General features: G+C 51.7%; 1 protein-coding gene across 1 annotated transcript in view; it reads left to right on the forward strand.

Moving 5' to 3' along the window:
- Nectin2 (nectin cell adhesion molecule 2) overlaps nucleotides 1-15,238 on the forward strand; it is a 33,780-nt gene extending 18,542 nt beyond the window's left edge. The window contains exons 5-9 of the mRNA XM_027430872.2: nucleotides 35-183; nucleotides 9,412-9,565; nucleotides 12,885-12,948; nucleotides 13,095-13,181; nucleotides 14,966-15,238. Of these exons, the coding sequence (XP_027286673.1) occupies nucleotides 35-183; nucleotides 9,412-9,565; nucleotides 12,885-12,948; nucleotides 13,095-13,181; nucleotides 14,966-15,238 (727 nt within the window). The remainder of the gene's footprint in view (nucleotides 1-34; nucleotides 184-9,411; nucleotides 9,566-12,884; nucleotides 12,949-13,094; nucleotides 13,182-14,965) is intronic.
- The last annotated feature ends 347 nt before the right edge of the window (nucleotides 15,239-15,585 follow it).

Consider the following 15,585-nt stretch of genomic DNA (forward strand, 5'->3'; position numbering starts at 1 on the left):
CTGCAATGCTGTTGACTTTACCCCACACCCCCAGGACCTCGGGCGTCTTCCCAGCCTCTGCGGTCGTCCAGGGTTCTCAGCTGCTTGTCCACTCTGTGGATCGAATGGTCAACACTACCTTCATCTGTACAGCCACCAATGCTGTGGGGACAGGCCGTGCTGAGCAGGTCATCCTGGTCCGAGGTAAGGAAGTCCTGGCATTTGAGTATAAAGCCCTGTGGTTTCTCCCTTTGGGGCTTGGGTCCACTTTGGGGTGTCACTGATGCTGCCCTAGGATGAGAGGGAGTCAGACCGCCTCGCTTGGCACAGATGAGGGTACACTTGAGCTTCTCCATCTTGGCTGCAGGTGTAGGCTGTGACCATAGGCTGAAATGGGGGTGAGCAGAGAGGAGAGCTGGCTGAGGAGTTAAGAAGTGGAGGCCTGCACTGGGGTATCCTAAAAGCCAAGGCCTAGGCTGGATATGATTGTACCACTGTAGTCCCAGGATTTACTCAAGAGACTGGAGCAGGATGACTGTGAGGCTAGCCTGTGCTACACAGTGAGATGCTGTTACAAAGAAAGACAGCCCAAAGTTCAGCGAGAGAAGGGGATGAGCAAACAGGCTGAGAACGTGGTGGAAGAAGGGTCTGATGACAGCTGTAAAACTTGGTCCGTGGGAGCAGACAAGACTGTCGGAGCGTTAGTGTGCCTGGTTCCTGTAGCTGCTGATGGGCAGTACGAGAAATTAGCTTGCTCAGTCATGAGAACAACAGCTTGGAAGTTTAGTCACCCAGATGTAACCTTATATAGTCAGAACCATTGTCACCGAGACACACCCCAGGAAAGAATGACACTGGCCAGGGCCTATAACATGCCACAGGAACCAGGAAAAGAACTATTCTTAGGAACACCCTTAGGCAGACCTGATCGAGGGTGAGGCAGGAGAATGATGAGTTCAGAGCCTACATGGACTTCAGAGTGAGTTCTTAGCTAGCCTGGGCTACAGAACAAAATCATAATCTCACAAAATAAAATAAAACATAAAATATAAGAATCGGCCTAGGGAAATGGCTCAGTGGTAGAACATTTGCTTAGAATCCCCCAGTGAGGGGCTGGAGAGATGGCTTGGTGGTTAAGAACACTGACTGTTCTTCCAGAGGTCTTGAGTTCAATTCCCAGCAACCACATGGTGGCTCACAACCACCTTGAATGAGATCTGGTGTCCTCTGCTGACCTGCTGGCTGAAGACTATACACCATAAATAAAATCTTTAAAAAGAAAAAAAGAATCCCCCAGAGAAGCTGGAGTGTGTCTCAGTGGTAGAGCCCCTGCCTAGAATCCCCCAGTGACGGGCTGGGGGCGTGGCTCAGTGGTAGAGCCCCTGCCTAGAATCCCCCAGTAAGGGGCTGGGGGTGTGACTCAGTGGTAGAGCATCTGACTAGCAAGCATATTGGAAACCTTAAGTTCGATCCTTAATGTCAAAACAAAAAAGAAGACATAGAACTACTATTGTAGGTACCACATAGTTTGCCTATGCAGATACCTGAATCTGAAATAGTGACCCTACCAGATGGGACCTGCGCCCTTCAGAAACACAACAAATGGCCTAGAGAGAAAGTGAATGACATAGCCTGGCCCTGTGATGCAGTTGGACACACCCTTGCTAAGACACAGACAACTTTTGCCCCGACACCCAAAGGCAAACTGGATTTGCCTGTGGGAACAGAAACTTGCCTTGCTCATCAGCTGTGAACCACTGGGACATGTCCTTGGAGGTAAACACTGTCAGACAGGGCCATAGTTTTCACTTACAGAAGCATACGTCCTCACACTCCCGAAGAACATTCCAGAAGATGGCTCTGCATCCAGAAACTCCATGGCAGAGATTCTGAGTCACTGGGTCATTGAGGTTTCCTCTTGACCACAAGTTCTTTAGTACTGGGGGTATGATGGCAAACACAGAGGTGCAGTCCCTACTCTAAGCTCACCTAGAGGTGCCCAGCTCCGCCCACTGGGAAACACGCATAGCTGGAAGTACACACTTACGTCTCTACCTAGACCCCCATACTCAGGAGGCTCAACCCAGGTTTGGACCTGAAGAATACAGGATACAGACACAGTCTCTCTCTCTCTCTCTCTCTGAGTGTGTGTGTGTTTTGCCATTTTTCTTAAAAAATGCTCTTGAGATTTTTTTATGTCATTACTATTTCAGGTAGTTTTCATTGTTTCTCCGCGCACCCCGCCCCCAGCTCAGGGACCTGGGGGTGCAGCTCCTGTAGGTCTCATCTAGTCCCAGCCTTCTTGCTTATACATCCAAAGACAGCAAGGCATCACACGGCAAAGACAAGGGACAAGGGTCTATGTATGTTCCTTTCTCTCATGTTTTGAGACAGGGGCTGGTATGTAGCCCAGGCTATCTCTGACTCTGAATCATCTAGTCTCTGCCTCCAAAGTGCTGAGGTGAGAGCATGTGCTGCTCTACCTGGCTTACTTAGTCTCGGCCTTGCTTAATAAATAGTCAGATACTCCTAAACCCCAAGTGCAGAGAGAAAGCTTGCTGGGCTGGGGAGACGGCTCAGTGGTTAAGTGTGGCTTGCTCTTGCAGAGATGCACAGTTGGGTTCACAGCACCCATGGTGGGTGGCTAACACCTGCCTCTTAACCCCAGCTACAAGGAAATCTCATGCTTCTCATTCCACTGGGCACTTGTACCCATGTGTTCTTGCGTCTACACACACACACACACACACACACACACTGTGTTAAAAATTATTAGAGAGAAATGTCGGATAACCCAAAGAAAAACTGAATTATAAAAAAGTCACCCACCTGTCGTGGGGCACTAGCGCTGGGGACATAAGATCAAAAGTAGGGAATTGGCGATGACAGAGTTGGTGTGTGCGAGCCCATGCGTTGTGCTGAGGTTACTTACAGGAGCAGAAATGACACAAGGACGGCTGCACCATCAGAGCCCACCGCAGCATGGGTGACAGCCCGAAGCTGGGAGCTTGGAGCACACTGCACAGCCTGCAGGCAGGTCAGCTTGTCTCTGTCTGTTGCACCGCGCAGCTCAGCAGGTCCCTGCGTCTCTCGGCCTTCCTTACCTTATAGACTTTTAGAGAGGGAGTGGGTGGCCTTGTATCTTACCTCTTCTGGGACTTCCTGTAACCTTTGAGCAGTTTATTTTCTGAGTTTAAGGCAATTCCCTGGGGATGGAATGCTCTGCCTCCTTTTTAACACTCAGCATTGTGAGTCTAGAGTCAGTCTGTGCAGCCTGAGGCCCCGTCTCAGAAAAACCAAACAAGCTGGGTGTGGTGGTACGGCCCCATAATTACAGCCCCTGGGAGGCAGAGGCAGGAGGATTTTTTTTTTTGAGTTTGAGAGCAGCCTGGTCAACATAGCAGGTTCCAAGTCAGCCATATCTTTTAAAAAGGGAAGAAAGGAAGGAAGGAAATAAATCCACTTGGCAGTCGTTGCAAAGGTCCAGGTAAACCAGGCTTCTGGGTCGAGCCACTCTCCAAGTGGCTGACTTGTACTGACTCAAAGCCCTGCTCCCAGGCCCGTACCCGGTAGTTCCCACACAGTCACAGGCTCACTAAGGCCTGGTTTTGGATTCTCTACAATAAAAACACAAATGGACACACTGGGACACATGGCAGGCCTCTCTGTGGACAGCTCTCAATCTTTGTTTGTTTGGTTGGTTTTTGGTTTTTCGAGACAGGGTAGATAGATGTCCTGGCACTCACTCTGTAGACCAGGCTGGCCTCGAACTCACAGAGATCCGCCTGCCTCTGCCTCCCGAGTGCTGGGATTAAAGGCGTGTGCCACCACCGTCCTGCAACTCTCCATCTTTGAGTCACATACAAGGGACTAGATTCCCCCCCCCCCATGCTCCAAAGTCCCTCATTCCTGATGAAGACTGAAGGACGCACTGACCAGCACTCACGGAGTTCTTATTGCTGCCTCTGTGCAGTGCTTAGTTGCTTAGTGTCTGGGGCCAGGGAGATGGCTCAGTGGTTAAGAGCACTGACTGCTCTTCTAGAGGACCCAGGTTCAATCCCCAGGACCCACGTGACAGCTCACAACCATCCGCAACTCCAGTTCCAGGGGATCTGACACCCTCACACAGACACACATGCAGGCAAAACACCAATGCACATGAAACAAAAATAATTTAAAAAACAAAACAGACTGCTGTCAAAGTCTCCTTTCAGAGACCACCCCCAGCCACTTACCGGGTCAGATGCCTGTTCTCATATAGAATAATGTCCTGTTTGCATAGAACTTCCACACAACCCCCAAAAACTATTACTTTATTTGTATGTTTTTATTATTTTGTTTGATTTTTTAATATTTTACTTATTTATTATGTATGCAACATTCTGCTTCCATGTATATCTGCACACCAGAAGAGGGCACCAGATCTCATAAGGGATGGTTGTGAGCAACCATGTGGTTGCTGGGAATTGAACTCAGGACCTCTGGAAGAGCAGCCGGTGCTCTTAACCTCTGAACCATCTCTCCAGCCCTCCCCCCCCTTTATTTAAGATGATTTTGTTTTTTGTGTGTTGTTTTGAGGCAGGGTCATACTGTGTAGCCCTGGGTAGTGGGGAGCTCACTCTGTAGACCAGGCTGGCCTTGAACTAAGAGAGCTGCCTCTTGCATGCTGGGATCAAAAGCATGCAATAACTGTGCCTGGCATGACACCCTATTTGAAAACATTACTCAGAAACTTGGGTGTAGTAACCCAGCCCTGTAATTTCAGCACTTGAGAGTAGAGATAAAGAGATTAGGATGACTTAAGATACATGGAATCCTCTCAAAAAACCAAATCCAAAACATAATAACACTGGCTAGGAGAGTCGCTAAGAGGTAGAGCCCCTGCCTAGAATCCCCCAGTGAGGGGCTGGGGTGTGGCTCAGTGGCAGAGCCCCTGCCTAGGATCCCCCAGTGAGGGGCTGGGGTGTGGCTCAGTGGTAGAGACCCCCCCCCCTTCAGTATGAACAAGAGTGCTAGGAAAGGAAACTCAAAGTGTTGGCAGAAAAATCTAGCTTGGCCTACACAGACTGGAGGTCACTAGCCAGCAACTGTAAGAAATACTAATTGGTTACATGGGACCAAGCAGCCTTCACACCTGGCCACCAGCAGGCTCGTTGATCTGGAACCCTCGGGCACCCATCTGTATCTGTCTCCTTTAGTGGGCTGGGAGCCTTCCTGACAGCCCACGGGACTCTTGTGTTGTAGGAGAGGCAGCCGGGTGGGCAGCAAGGATTCCAGCCCCCTGTACTGTTGATTCCCTGTGTGCTCCCCACGGTGGTTGAGCAGGTGGGGAGGGGACTGTGGGAGCTGAGCACGACAGCCAGGGTGCGGGCAACACTGGGAAACGCAGTGGAAGGGGGGAGATGATTGGAGACCTCCAAACCAAGACGGCACAGGAATGGCCAGTGTCTCCACTCCCTCCTCCCACCTCCACATTCTGGGCCTCAGTGGGAGGGAACGGAGAAGCTCCGCCTCCACCTGCCTCGCATCCTGCACCCCTGCGCACATGGGGCTGGGACCCCACTCCCTGACTACATGTTACTGGCTTTATTGTCTTTTGTTGTTTTGGGCGAGGGGTGGAGACAGCCTGGCCTCGAATGTGGGACCTTACCCTGGCTTGCTCAGTGGGTGTGATTGCAGGTCACAGGCGTGGGTTGAACTCTGAGTGTTTGGTAATAGAATACAGGGCCTCGAACATGCTAAGCAAGCAAATGCTCTACCACTGAGTATGTGCCCCAGCCCCTCACTGGGGGATCCTAGGCAGGGGCTCTACCGCTGAGCCACGCCCCCAGCCCCTCACTGGGGGATTCTAGGCAGGGGCTCTACCACTCTCACCTAGGCAGGGGCCACTGAGCCACGCCCCAGCCCCTCACTGGGGGATTCTAGGCAGGGGCTCCACCGCTGAGCCACGCCCCCAGCCCCTCACTGGGGGATCCTAGGCAGGGGCTCTACCGCTGAGCCACGCCCCCAGCCCCTCACTGGGGACTGTATGTAAACATTCTACTGCTGACCAGCCTCCTCAGCACACTCACTCTTCCTTCTCAGTGTTTTTGAGGTAGTCTCACTACGTGGCCCAGGGTGACCTTGATCCTTTTGCCTCGTTCTCCCAAGGGCTTGGGTGGCAGTCTTGTGCCGCCCTCCACACCTTGCTGCAGTCTTCATTTTCGAGGGTGTCCCGGGTGTAGACAGCTGTCTAGGCAGCATCAGCTGGCAGCCTCTCCTTTCTGCCCCTCCCTCCTCACCCCTGCCTTTCTCCTCCCTTCCCAGCTTAGTCGCCTCCTAAGTTCTGGTCACTAACCCGCGTCCTGGGTCTCCCTCCCCGTGCCCTCCCCCCCCCCGATGTGTCCTCTTGACTCCCTCTCTCTCTTTTTCTCTCTCCCTCCTTTCTCCTCAGACACCCCCCAGGCCTCCCGAGATGTGGGTCCGCTGGTGTGGGGGGCCGTGGGGGGAACATTGCTGGTGCTACTTCTGGCCGGGGGGTTCCTGGCCTTCATCCTGCTGAGGGGGAGGAGGCGGCGGAAGAGCCCTGGAGGAGCCGCCAGCGATGGTGACAGAGGATCCTACGATGCAAAGACTCAGGTGTTTGGGAACGGGGGTCCTGTCTTCTGGAGGTCATCGTCCCCCGAGCCCATGAGGCCAGATGGCAGGGAGGACGACGACGACGACGACGAAGAGGCGAAGGCCGAGGACGGCCTCATGCTGCCTCCACACGAGTCACCCAAGGACGACATGGAATCTCATTTGGATGGCTCCCTCATCTCCCGGCGGGCAGTTTACGTGTGACCCCACGACGGAGACACTGGACACACAGAGAAGCCAATTCCCACCCCACTGCCAACCGCGCCAGCGCCAGCCAGCAACTGGACGGCTAGGGACCGGTTGGACTGGTTCTTCTGGGGCCCGCTGGAGTTGGAAGGCCACCTCCCCCGTTTCTGGATGAGGACAAGGGGAACCACACACCAGACTTCTGTCTCCAGGCCCTCGTGGACCCCCAGAGCGCCACGGTGCACACTCAGGACTCCTCAGAGCTTGCTTTCGGCCCCAGCCTGGCCCTGGCCCCGAAACACTCAGGAGCTAATAAATGCCTTGTCAGAAAAACTTGGGGGTGTTTTGTAATACATCAGACCCCTCTCTTTGTGTCCTGGGGAACGAGTGGGTGGGTTCCATGTACCAAGGCTTGGAAAGAAAAATTTGTGGAGGCCCAGACTGGGAAATGTCATACCAATTGTGCCCTAGCTCCCCTGCAGCTTCCGGAGTTTGGGGGGGGGGTCCCTGACTTTGGAAGGGAAACGGGGACAGGTGGGTAAGCAGTCTAGCTTCAGAGCTGGTTTCCCAAGGGAGGGAAAGGCTGTAACTACCTTGATCCTGAGTTCTAAAGATCTGTGGGGTGGAGGCAGCACACAGGCCTCCTTTGTGTGTTGTGGGCAGCTTTCAGCCTGTAGATTCGGGTGTCAGCTGTTTGCAATGCCCAGGTGATCCCACCTTCATGTCCCCAACGCATCCTGTCTTGTGTGGCTGTCTCCCACCCTCCAAGCAGGGTTTGGTCCCGTGGGAGCTATCAGCAATTCTGATGGGCCTCACCACCCCACACCACACACACACTCACACACGCGCACACACTCACACACGCACACACGCACACACACACACGCACCATACATATACGCACACACATGTTCCTACGGCTAGCAATCTGATTCCAAAGGTCCTGGAGCATCTGCCCTGGGAGAAGGCGGTGAGCTTGTCGCCCCGCCCCCTTGTGCGGCCTCTGGACAGTGGAAGAATCAGATGATGCTTTCTGGGTGGGTGGAGCAGCCAGGAGGCCTGAATACAGACACTTCCTCAAGCGGTAGTTATAGATCCCAGAATGCCAAGCCTGTGTTCACCATGCTGGGGACATAAAAGTGGCCCAGATCACAGAGCCCTATCCTGTGGGAACGCCGCCAGACAGCAACAATGACAGGAAGAACTGAATGTTTGGGGTGGCCTTGTGTGGTGCACTCTAGCTAGCCCTCACCACCAACCCCCCCCCCGCCCCTGCCCCAGCACACACACACACACACACACACACACACACACACACACACACACACACACACACACGACTAGAGGATGCCCAGCAGGAGAGCGGATGCTGACTACAGGCCCTGGGAAGTAAGCTAACTAACGTCACTGGTGACACCTAGGGCTTTGCATCCTGCCTATTCTGGGTGTTCATGGTGGGGCCCACCAGGTTCTCAGCCATGGAGGGTAGGCGAGCAACTTGCTTGAATTCTGTCTGCACACGGGTCCCCTCTAACAAGCCAGCTCTGTGTCCCACCCGTGGCCATGGATGTAGTGAGGAAACGGGTCTTTGCGACAGGAACTGCACCGTTAGAAGAAGCACACTGGGCAATTGGGAAATGGGAAGCCGTGTGAGCTCTCCTGATAGGCCAGAAAACATGACGCTCCCATAATAATGAGGGGTTCTATTCCTGACACCTCAGCCTGTCCCCCACTTCCTTCCTGTCTCCTCTTCGCTCTGGCCCAGTACCACAGGCTCCTTGCTGTTCCTGTTTGTCTTTTTTTTTTTTTTTTTTTTTTTTTTTTTATGAAACACTCCTCAAATGCTCACTGCCAAGGTTGAACTTGAACCTCTTCCTACTGCTTCCACCCTGTGTGCAGAGGTTTTTGTTTTGTTTTGTTGAGACAGTTTAAAAAAAAAAACTAACCCTGACTGTCCCGGAGCTCACTGTGTAACCCAGACTGGATTCATTCGCTTCGGCAATCCTGCCTCCGCCTCCTGAGTGCTGGAATTATGAGTGTCACAACTGGCTCTCCTTGTTCCATAAAAATACCGAGGCTGTCCCAGGACCTTTGCACTGGCTGTTTCCCTGCAGGACACCCAGAGGACTCAAAAGTGCCCGTCCGCAGATAGGCCCTGTTTGCCTGGCTTTGTAGGTCTGTCTTTCTGTCACTTCCTTGTCTGGGTGTCCGTTGCAGCTTGACATTGGATAGCATCGAATCTGCTTGTTTGCTGCTAGCCAAGGCCAGCCTGTGCTACCCACCGTGAGACCTTGCGCAGTGAACTTCCCCTCTGTGAGGTTGGGGACTTGGTGCCTTTATTCCATTTCCGCATCTCTTCCTGTCTACGCGGGACATCTAGATGGTCCTGAATCGGGCGCCGCACGGGGGGGGCGGTTGGATGGAGCACAGCCCCTGGCCGTGGTGCGGTGTGCTCATGGGGGCACGCGCCTGGCATCTGTGCGGCCCGAGATTTAGCTTCCTGGGCAGCCGAAGGAAGGAAGCAGAAAGGCAGGCTGCACCCTGCGACCCTAGGCTTAGCAGCAGCAGCTGCAGCAGCAGCAGCTGTGAGTTCTCATAATGAGCCCGGTGATGTCTTTGTCCTAACAGAGTCGCCCAGCACAGCAGGAGCAGGAGCCACGGGCGGCATCATCGGGGGCATCATTGCCACCATCATCGCCACCGCAGTGGCTGCCACGGGCATCCTCATCTGCCGACAGCAGAGGAAGGAGCAGAGGCTTCAGGGGGCTGATGAAGAAGAAGAGTGAGTGATGGGGTCCTCGGGGTGGTCGGGACGGGGGACGGGGTGGGGGGTGTGTGTCAGAGTTGGGGAGCACAGTGTGGCGACTGAAGTAGAGAATGGTGGAGGCATTGTGAGACCCAGACACCGCCATAAATAACTGGGATCTTAAACAGGGCGATGAGGCTGCCGTGATGGCTCAGTGGTTATGAGCACTGCAGACGCCCTGAGTTCAATTCCCAGCCACCACATGGCGGCAGCTCACGGCCCTCGCTAATAAGACCTGGCGCCCTCTTCTGGTGTGCAAGCACACTTACATACAAAATAAATAAGTCTTTGCCTGGCTGTGATGGTGTGCAGGCTTTTAATCCCAGCACTCGGGAGGCAGAGGCAGGTGGATCTCTGAGAGTTCGAGGCCAGCCTGGTCTACAGAGCGAGTGCCAGGACAACCAGGGCTCTGTTACACAGAGAAACCCTGTCTAGAAAAAAACAAAAAATAAAATGGGGTGGTTTTGGGGGATTTTTCTCTTCCTTGTGAAGTATTAGAAGCTGTTCTCTGAGATGTCATCAGAGACCAGGTCCCAACTGTTGCTCCAGCTTCCCCTGAGCTTCAGCTCTTAAGGGCTGCTGCTAAGTGTGGGTTCCCAGCACTTGGAGGGTAGAAGCGGGAAGATCAGAAGTTCAAAGCCATGTTCCCTCTGTTACATGGCACTCATGTCTCAAAAAACAGCAATTAAAAAAATAAGAAGGGGCCGGGCGTTGATGGCGCATGCCTTTAATCCCAGCACTCGGGAGGCAGAGGCAGGCGGATCTCTGTGAGTTCGAGGCCAGCCTGGTCTCCAGAGCGAGTGCCAGGATAGGCTCCAAAGCTAAACAGAGAAACCCTGTCTCGAAAAACCAAAAAAAAGAAAGAAAAAAGAAAAAAGGTTCTAGAGGAGCCAGAGAAATGAGTCATCTGGTAAAAACCTGAGTTCTAACCCTACAGCATTCATTAAAAATAAAGAAATAAATCAGCCGGGCTGTGGTGGCAGTGTGAATCCAACCTGGTCTACAGAGAGAGTGTTCCAGGACAGCCAAGGCTACACAGAGAAACCCTTAAGGGGAAAATGTGTCATGGCAAATACTTGTAACCCCAGCCCTGAGGATGCAGAGAAACTGAAGGATTTCTGGGGTTCACAGGCCAGACAGGTGGTTTAGCATACGTGGCGAAAACCAGGCTGTCTTAGTTTCTCTTCCATGGCTGTGAAGAGGTACCGTGACCAAGACAGTTTTTTTTTTTTAATTTAATTTCAAATTTTATTCATGTGTCTCTAGTCTCTCGAGTGTGCGTGCGTGCGTGCGTGCGTGCGTGCGTGCGTGCGTGCGTGTGAGTCCCATCCCTCCAGCTGTCTGTCCCCAAGACAGCTTTTAAAAGAAAGCATTCAGTTGGGGACTTGCTTACAGTTTCAGGGAGGGAGGTGAGTCCATGATTATCATGGCGGAAGTGTTGGCAGTCACAGGCCTGGTGCTGGAACCAGAGCACAGATCTTACTTCCTGCTCTTCAGGCAGCAGGCAGAGAGAGAATAAGACTGATCCTGACACCCTAACCCTAGCCCTAAGCCTGGGCTTTTCAAGCCTCAAAGTGACAAACCTCAGTGACACCTCCAACATGGCCACACCTCCTAACCTTTCCCAAACAGTTCCATTAACTGGGAAACCAATATGCAAACATATAAGCCCAGTGGGGTTATTCTTGTTCAAACCATCACACAGGCCCATGAGAAACAATCTCAAAAAAAATTAAGCTATTGGCCGGCACGACAGCTCAGCCCGTAAAGGTGTCTGCTGCTAAGCCTGAGTTCAGTCCCTGGAATCCGAATCGTGGAAGGGGAGGGTGACCTTCCACAAGTTGTCCTTTGACCTCTGCATATATGTACAGAATCTCTTGAAAACACATGTTCACACACACACACACACACACACACACACACACACACACACAGAGTAAATAATCAAATGTAATTTTTAAAGATTAATGTACACACTAACCAGGGATAATGGTATATACTTGTGATCCCAGATCTCAGGAGGATGAGGCAGGAGGATTGGGAATTCAAAACTGTCTCAAAACAAACAGTACATTCCCACTTCTGGGCCTACTCCCAAATCCACCAAGCCAGAACTCTCACAAGAAGCCTGAGTTTTGAATGAGCAACATGTTTCCTGAACAACTCTGCTGCCCAAGCCCCTTTTTTTTTTTTTCCTTTAACTTAAAAAAGAAAAAAAAATAGAAGAGGAAGCTAGACAGTGATGGGGGACACCTTTAATCCCAGCAATCGGAAGGCAGAGGCAGGTGGAGCTCTGTGAGTTCGAGACCAGCCTGGTCCTCAGAGCCAGTTCCAGGACAGCCAGGGCTACACAGAGTAATGTCTTGAAAACAAGAAAAAGAAAAACTGAAAGAAAAAAAAAGATTTATTTTTTATTTGTGTGCGTGCGTGTCTGTGTAACTGCCTTTGTGTGTGCCCCTGGGAGGCAGAAGACCTTGAATCCTGGAGCTTGAGTTAAAGGCCATTATGAACTTCCTGATGTGGGTGCTGGGAACTGAACACAGGTCCTTTGAAAAGACAGGCAGTGCTCTTGCACACTGAGCCATCTCTCTAGCCCGTGTGTGTGTGTGTGTGTGTGTGTGTGTGTGTGTGTGTGTGTGTGTGTGTGTTTGTATGAGAATGCTATCTAGTATTTGGAGGCCAAAGGGTCTCTATTTCCACCATTTGGGTCTCAGGTCATCAAGCTTGGTGGCAAGCCTCTTCACCCACTAAGCCATCTTACGAGCCCCATTTTTTTTTCTTACGTGTGCGTGTGCGTGTGTGTGTGTGTCTATACAAGCTTAATCGAGTACATGTTACTGAATATATGTCTGTACATAGAGAGGGTAGAGGACAACCTTGGGTGGTATTCCCCAGGCTCCATCCACCTTGGCTTGTTTGTTTTTGGTACAGGATCCCACTATGTAGCACTGGTTGCTGGTTGGCCTGGAACTCATTACGTAGACAGGGCTGGCCTTAAACGCAGAGCCCCTCCTTAGTGCTGGGATTACAGGTGTGTGGCACACACCTGGCTTACGTCTCTAAACGAAAATTCTTTGAATTCTCCCAGAGGGGCCTGGGATGCCAGGACTTGGTTTGACACCCTCAGAGCACTGGGGTGGGAGCAGGGAGCTGAAAAACAGGAGACCAAAAAAAAAAAAAAAAAAAAAAAAAAACAGCATTTTGACACCCAGAGAAAAGAAAAAAGAAACAGGGGCTCAGGGGACACAGGGGACACCTTACATTCCTTGATCTGACTCCTACCTGGCCCCTGCAGACTGGAAGGACCTCCCTCCTATAAGCCACCGACCCCCAAGGCCAAGCTGGAGGAACCAGAGATGGTGAGATGATAGCCCCAGCTACCCTGCCTCTCTTCCCACCTTTCCTCTTTGGGGTTGAGCCAGGAGGGGTGCTGTTGGGCCGTGACAGGGCTGGCTGGGAGAGCCACTGTGAGGGGTCCTGACTTAGACCTTATGTCATGCCACAGCCCTCCCAACTCTTCACTCTGGGGGCCTCGGAGCATAGCCCAGTGAAGACGCCATATTTCGACGCTGGTGTCTCTTGTGCTGATCAGGTAGGTGTTTCCGGGTAAACCAGGATGGGTTTAGGGTCATGAGTCAAGGCTGGGTAGAGTGGAGTCAGTGAGAGCATCTGAGTTGCCCAGGGGCTGTGCTTGAAGACCTGATTTGAGCACTCAAGGTTAAATAAAGATTGAGGTCAGAACTTGGTAGTTCCTGTGATCCTGACAGTTGGGAAGCTAAGGCAGGAGGATCACCAAGAATTGAAATCATGGTGGGTTCAACCAACCTGGGCTACATAGTGAGTTCAAGGCTAGCATGAGTAAAAAGTGAGACTTTGTTTCAAAACAGGCAATAAGAGCAGAGGGATTGATGACTCAGTGGTTTTGAGCTTGCTATCCTCATGAGGACCAGAGAGTCATGAGGACTAGAGCCAGAGTCGCATACTAGGCATCCTCAAATGCCTGTGACTCCAGCGTGGAGGTCAGATACCCTCTTTTGGCCATTTTGCTCACAGTTGCACGTGCATACACACACAAACACACACAGGAGTGTACGGAAATATTTTCAACAATCAAGAGAAAAGATTGAAACTAAGCCTGGAGTGGAGTATACACCTGTAATCTCAGTACTTGGGAGACTGAGGCAGGATTACCACTGTTTGTGAGCCCAACCTATGCTATATAGTGAGAACCTGTATTTAAAAAAAAAAGTCAAGTTGATTGCAAGAGTTCACACTTGTCCCAGCACTGAGGACATGGAGGCAGGATGATGAAGAATTCAAGGCCATCCCTGGCTACAAAGAATTTAAGGAGACCCTGAGCTGTTTGAGACCTTGTCTCCAAACAAACCAAATGATTGAGGTCAGGCTGAGTTATAACTCAATTGGCACAGTTTTGCCTAGCATGTTCAATGCCCTGATTTTGTAATTGTGGTTCCAAACCAGTACTTCTAACTCTCGGGAGGCAGAGGCAAGCAGATAGATCTCTGTGAGTTCCAGGCCAATCTAGTCCACCACAACAGTCAGGGCTACATAGAGACTGAGTCTCAAAAAAGAAGGCAGCCTCGATACATATAGTATGTTCAAGGCCAGTCTTCTATACAGGACACCAGTCTTAAAAAAAAAAAAAATCTAGGCATGGTGGCATATGCCATTAATCCCAGCACTCTGGAGGCAGAGGCAAGTGGATCTCTGTGAGTTCAAGGCCAGCCTGGTCTACAGAATGAGTTCCTGTTACACAGAGAAACCCTGTCTCAACAAAACAAAACAAAACAAAAAAACAAACCAGGTTTGATGGTCACACCTTCAATCCCAGCACGTGGAGACAGGCCGGTGGATCTCTATGGCCTCTGTGAAGCCAGCCTGGTCTACACTGAGAGTTACTGGTTAGTCAGGACTACAAAATAAGACCCTATCTGAAGCAAAACAAAACCAGCAACTGCTGGGCATAGTGGCATATGCCTTTAGGTTCAGCACTCAGGAGGAGATCTCTCAGTTCAAGGCCAACTACATAGTGAGTTCCAGATCAGCCAGAGCTACCTAGTGAGACCCAGTCTGAGAAGGAAGGAAGGAAGGAAGGAAGGAAGGAAGGAAGGAAGGAAGGAAGGAAACATACCCCAGTAGAAGTCAAATGTTGTGTAAGGATTTGGGTTCAGGGATCAAGGAAGAAGAGTGAGGAAGTCAATGCTGGTGAAAGGCGGCCACATGGAGCAGTTCAATCCTGGGGAAAGGACAACAGTGCCATAGTTGGGTCTGTTTGACATGGGACAAGGGGCAGATTGAGGAATACCATCCTGAGACTGAGGTGACCTTGAAATCCTGCTTGCTCTCCACTTCTAGGACATGCCTCGGTATCACGAGCTGCCCACCCTGGAAGATCGGTCAGGGCCCCTGCTTTTGGGGGCCACAGGCCTGGGCCCTTCTCTTCTGGTATCTCCAGGACCCCCTGTTGTGGAAGGGGTCTCCCTGGGTCTTGAAGATGAGGAGGAGGATGAGGAGGAGGAAGACTTCCTGGATAAAATCAACCCTATTTATGATGCCCTGTCCTACCCCAACCCCTCGGATTCCTACCAAGGCAAAGACTTTTTCGTGTCGAGGGCCATGTATGTGTAAGGCACAGGGGCTCTAGCCTCTCAACTTTCACCCTTGACCCTCAGCTTTCCACCAGTGATCTAGGACACTCTGACTTCCAGCCAAGTCGGGGTCAGCTTTCACCCCTGCAACCCACCTGCTCGTGACTTCTTAGTGGCTCCACCATGACCTCCGACCCCGACAAACCTGCATGACTGGAAACCTGGGAGTTTTCTCTCCCAAGGCAGGGAGCTCAGAGGAGCCTTCTGTACCACCTCTGACCATGCCACACTCGCCACCCACCTAGATCTCAAACACACACACACACACACACACACACACACACACACACACACACACACACAAAGAAGACGGGACCCTGGACTTGT

Source organism: Cricetulus griseus, chromosome 9 (assembly GCF_003668045.3).
Source record: "Cricetulus griseus strain 17A/GY chromosome 9, alternate assembly CriGri-PICRH-1.0, whole genome shotgun sequence".
Lineage (NCBI taxonomy): Eukaryota > Metazoa > Chordata > Mammalia > Rodentia > Cricetidae > Cricetulus > Cricetulus griseus.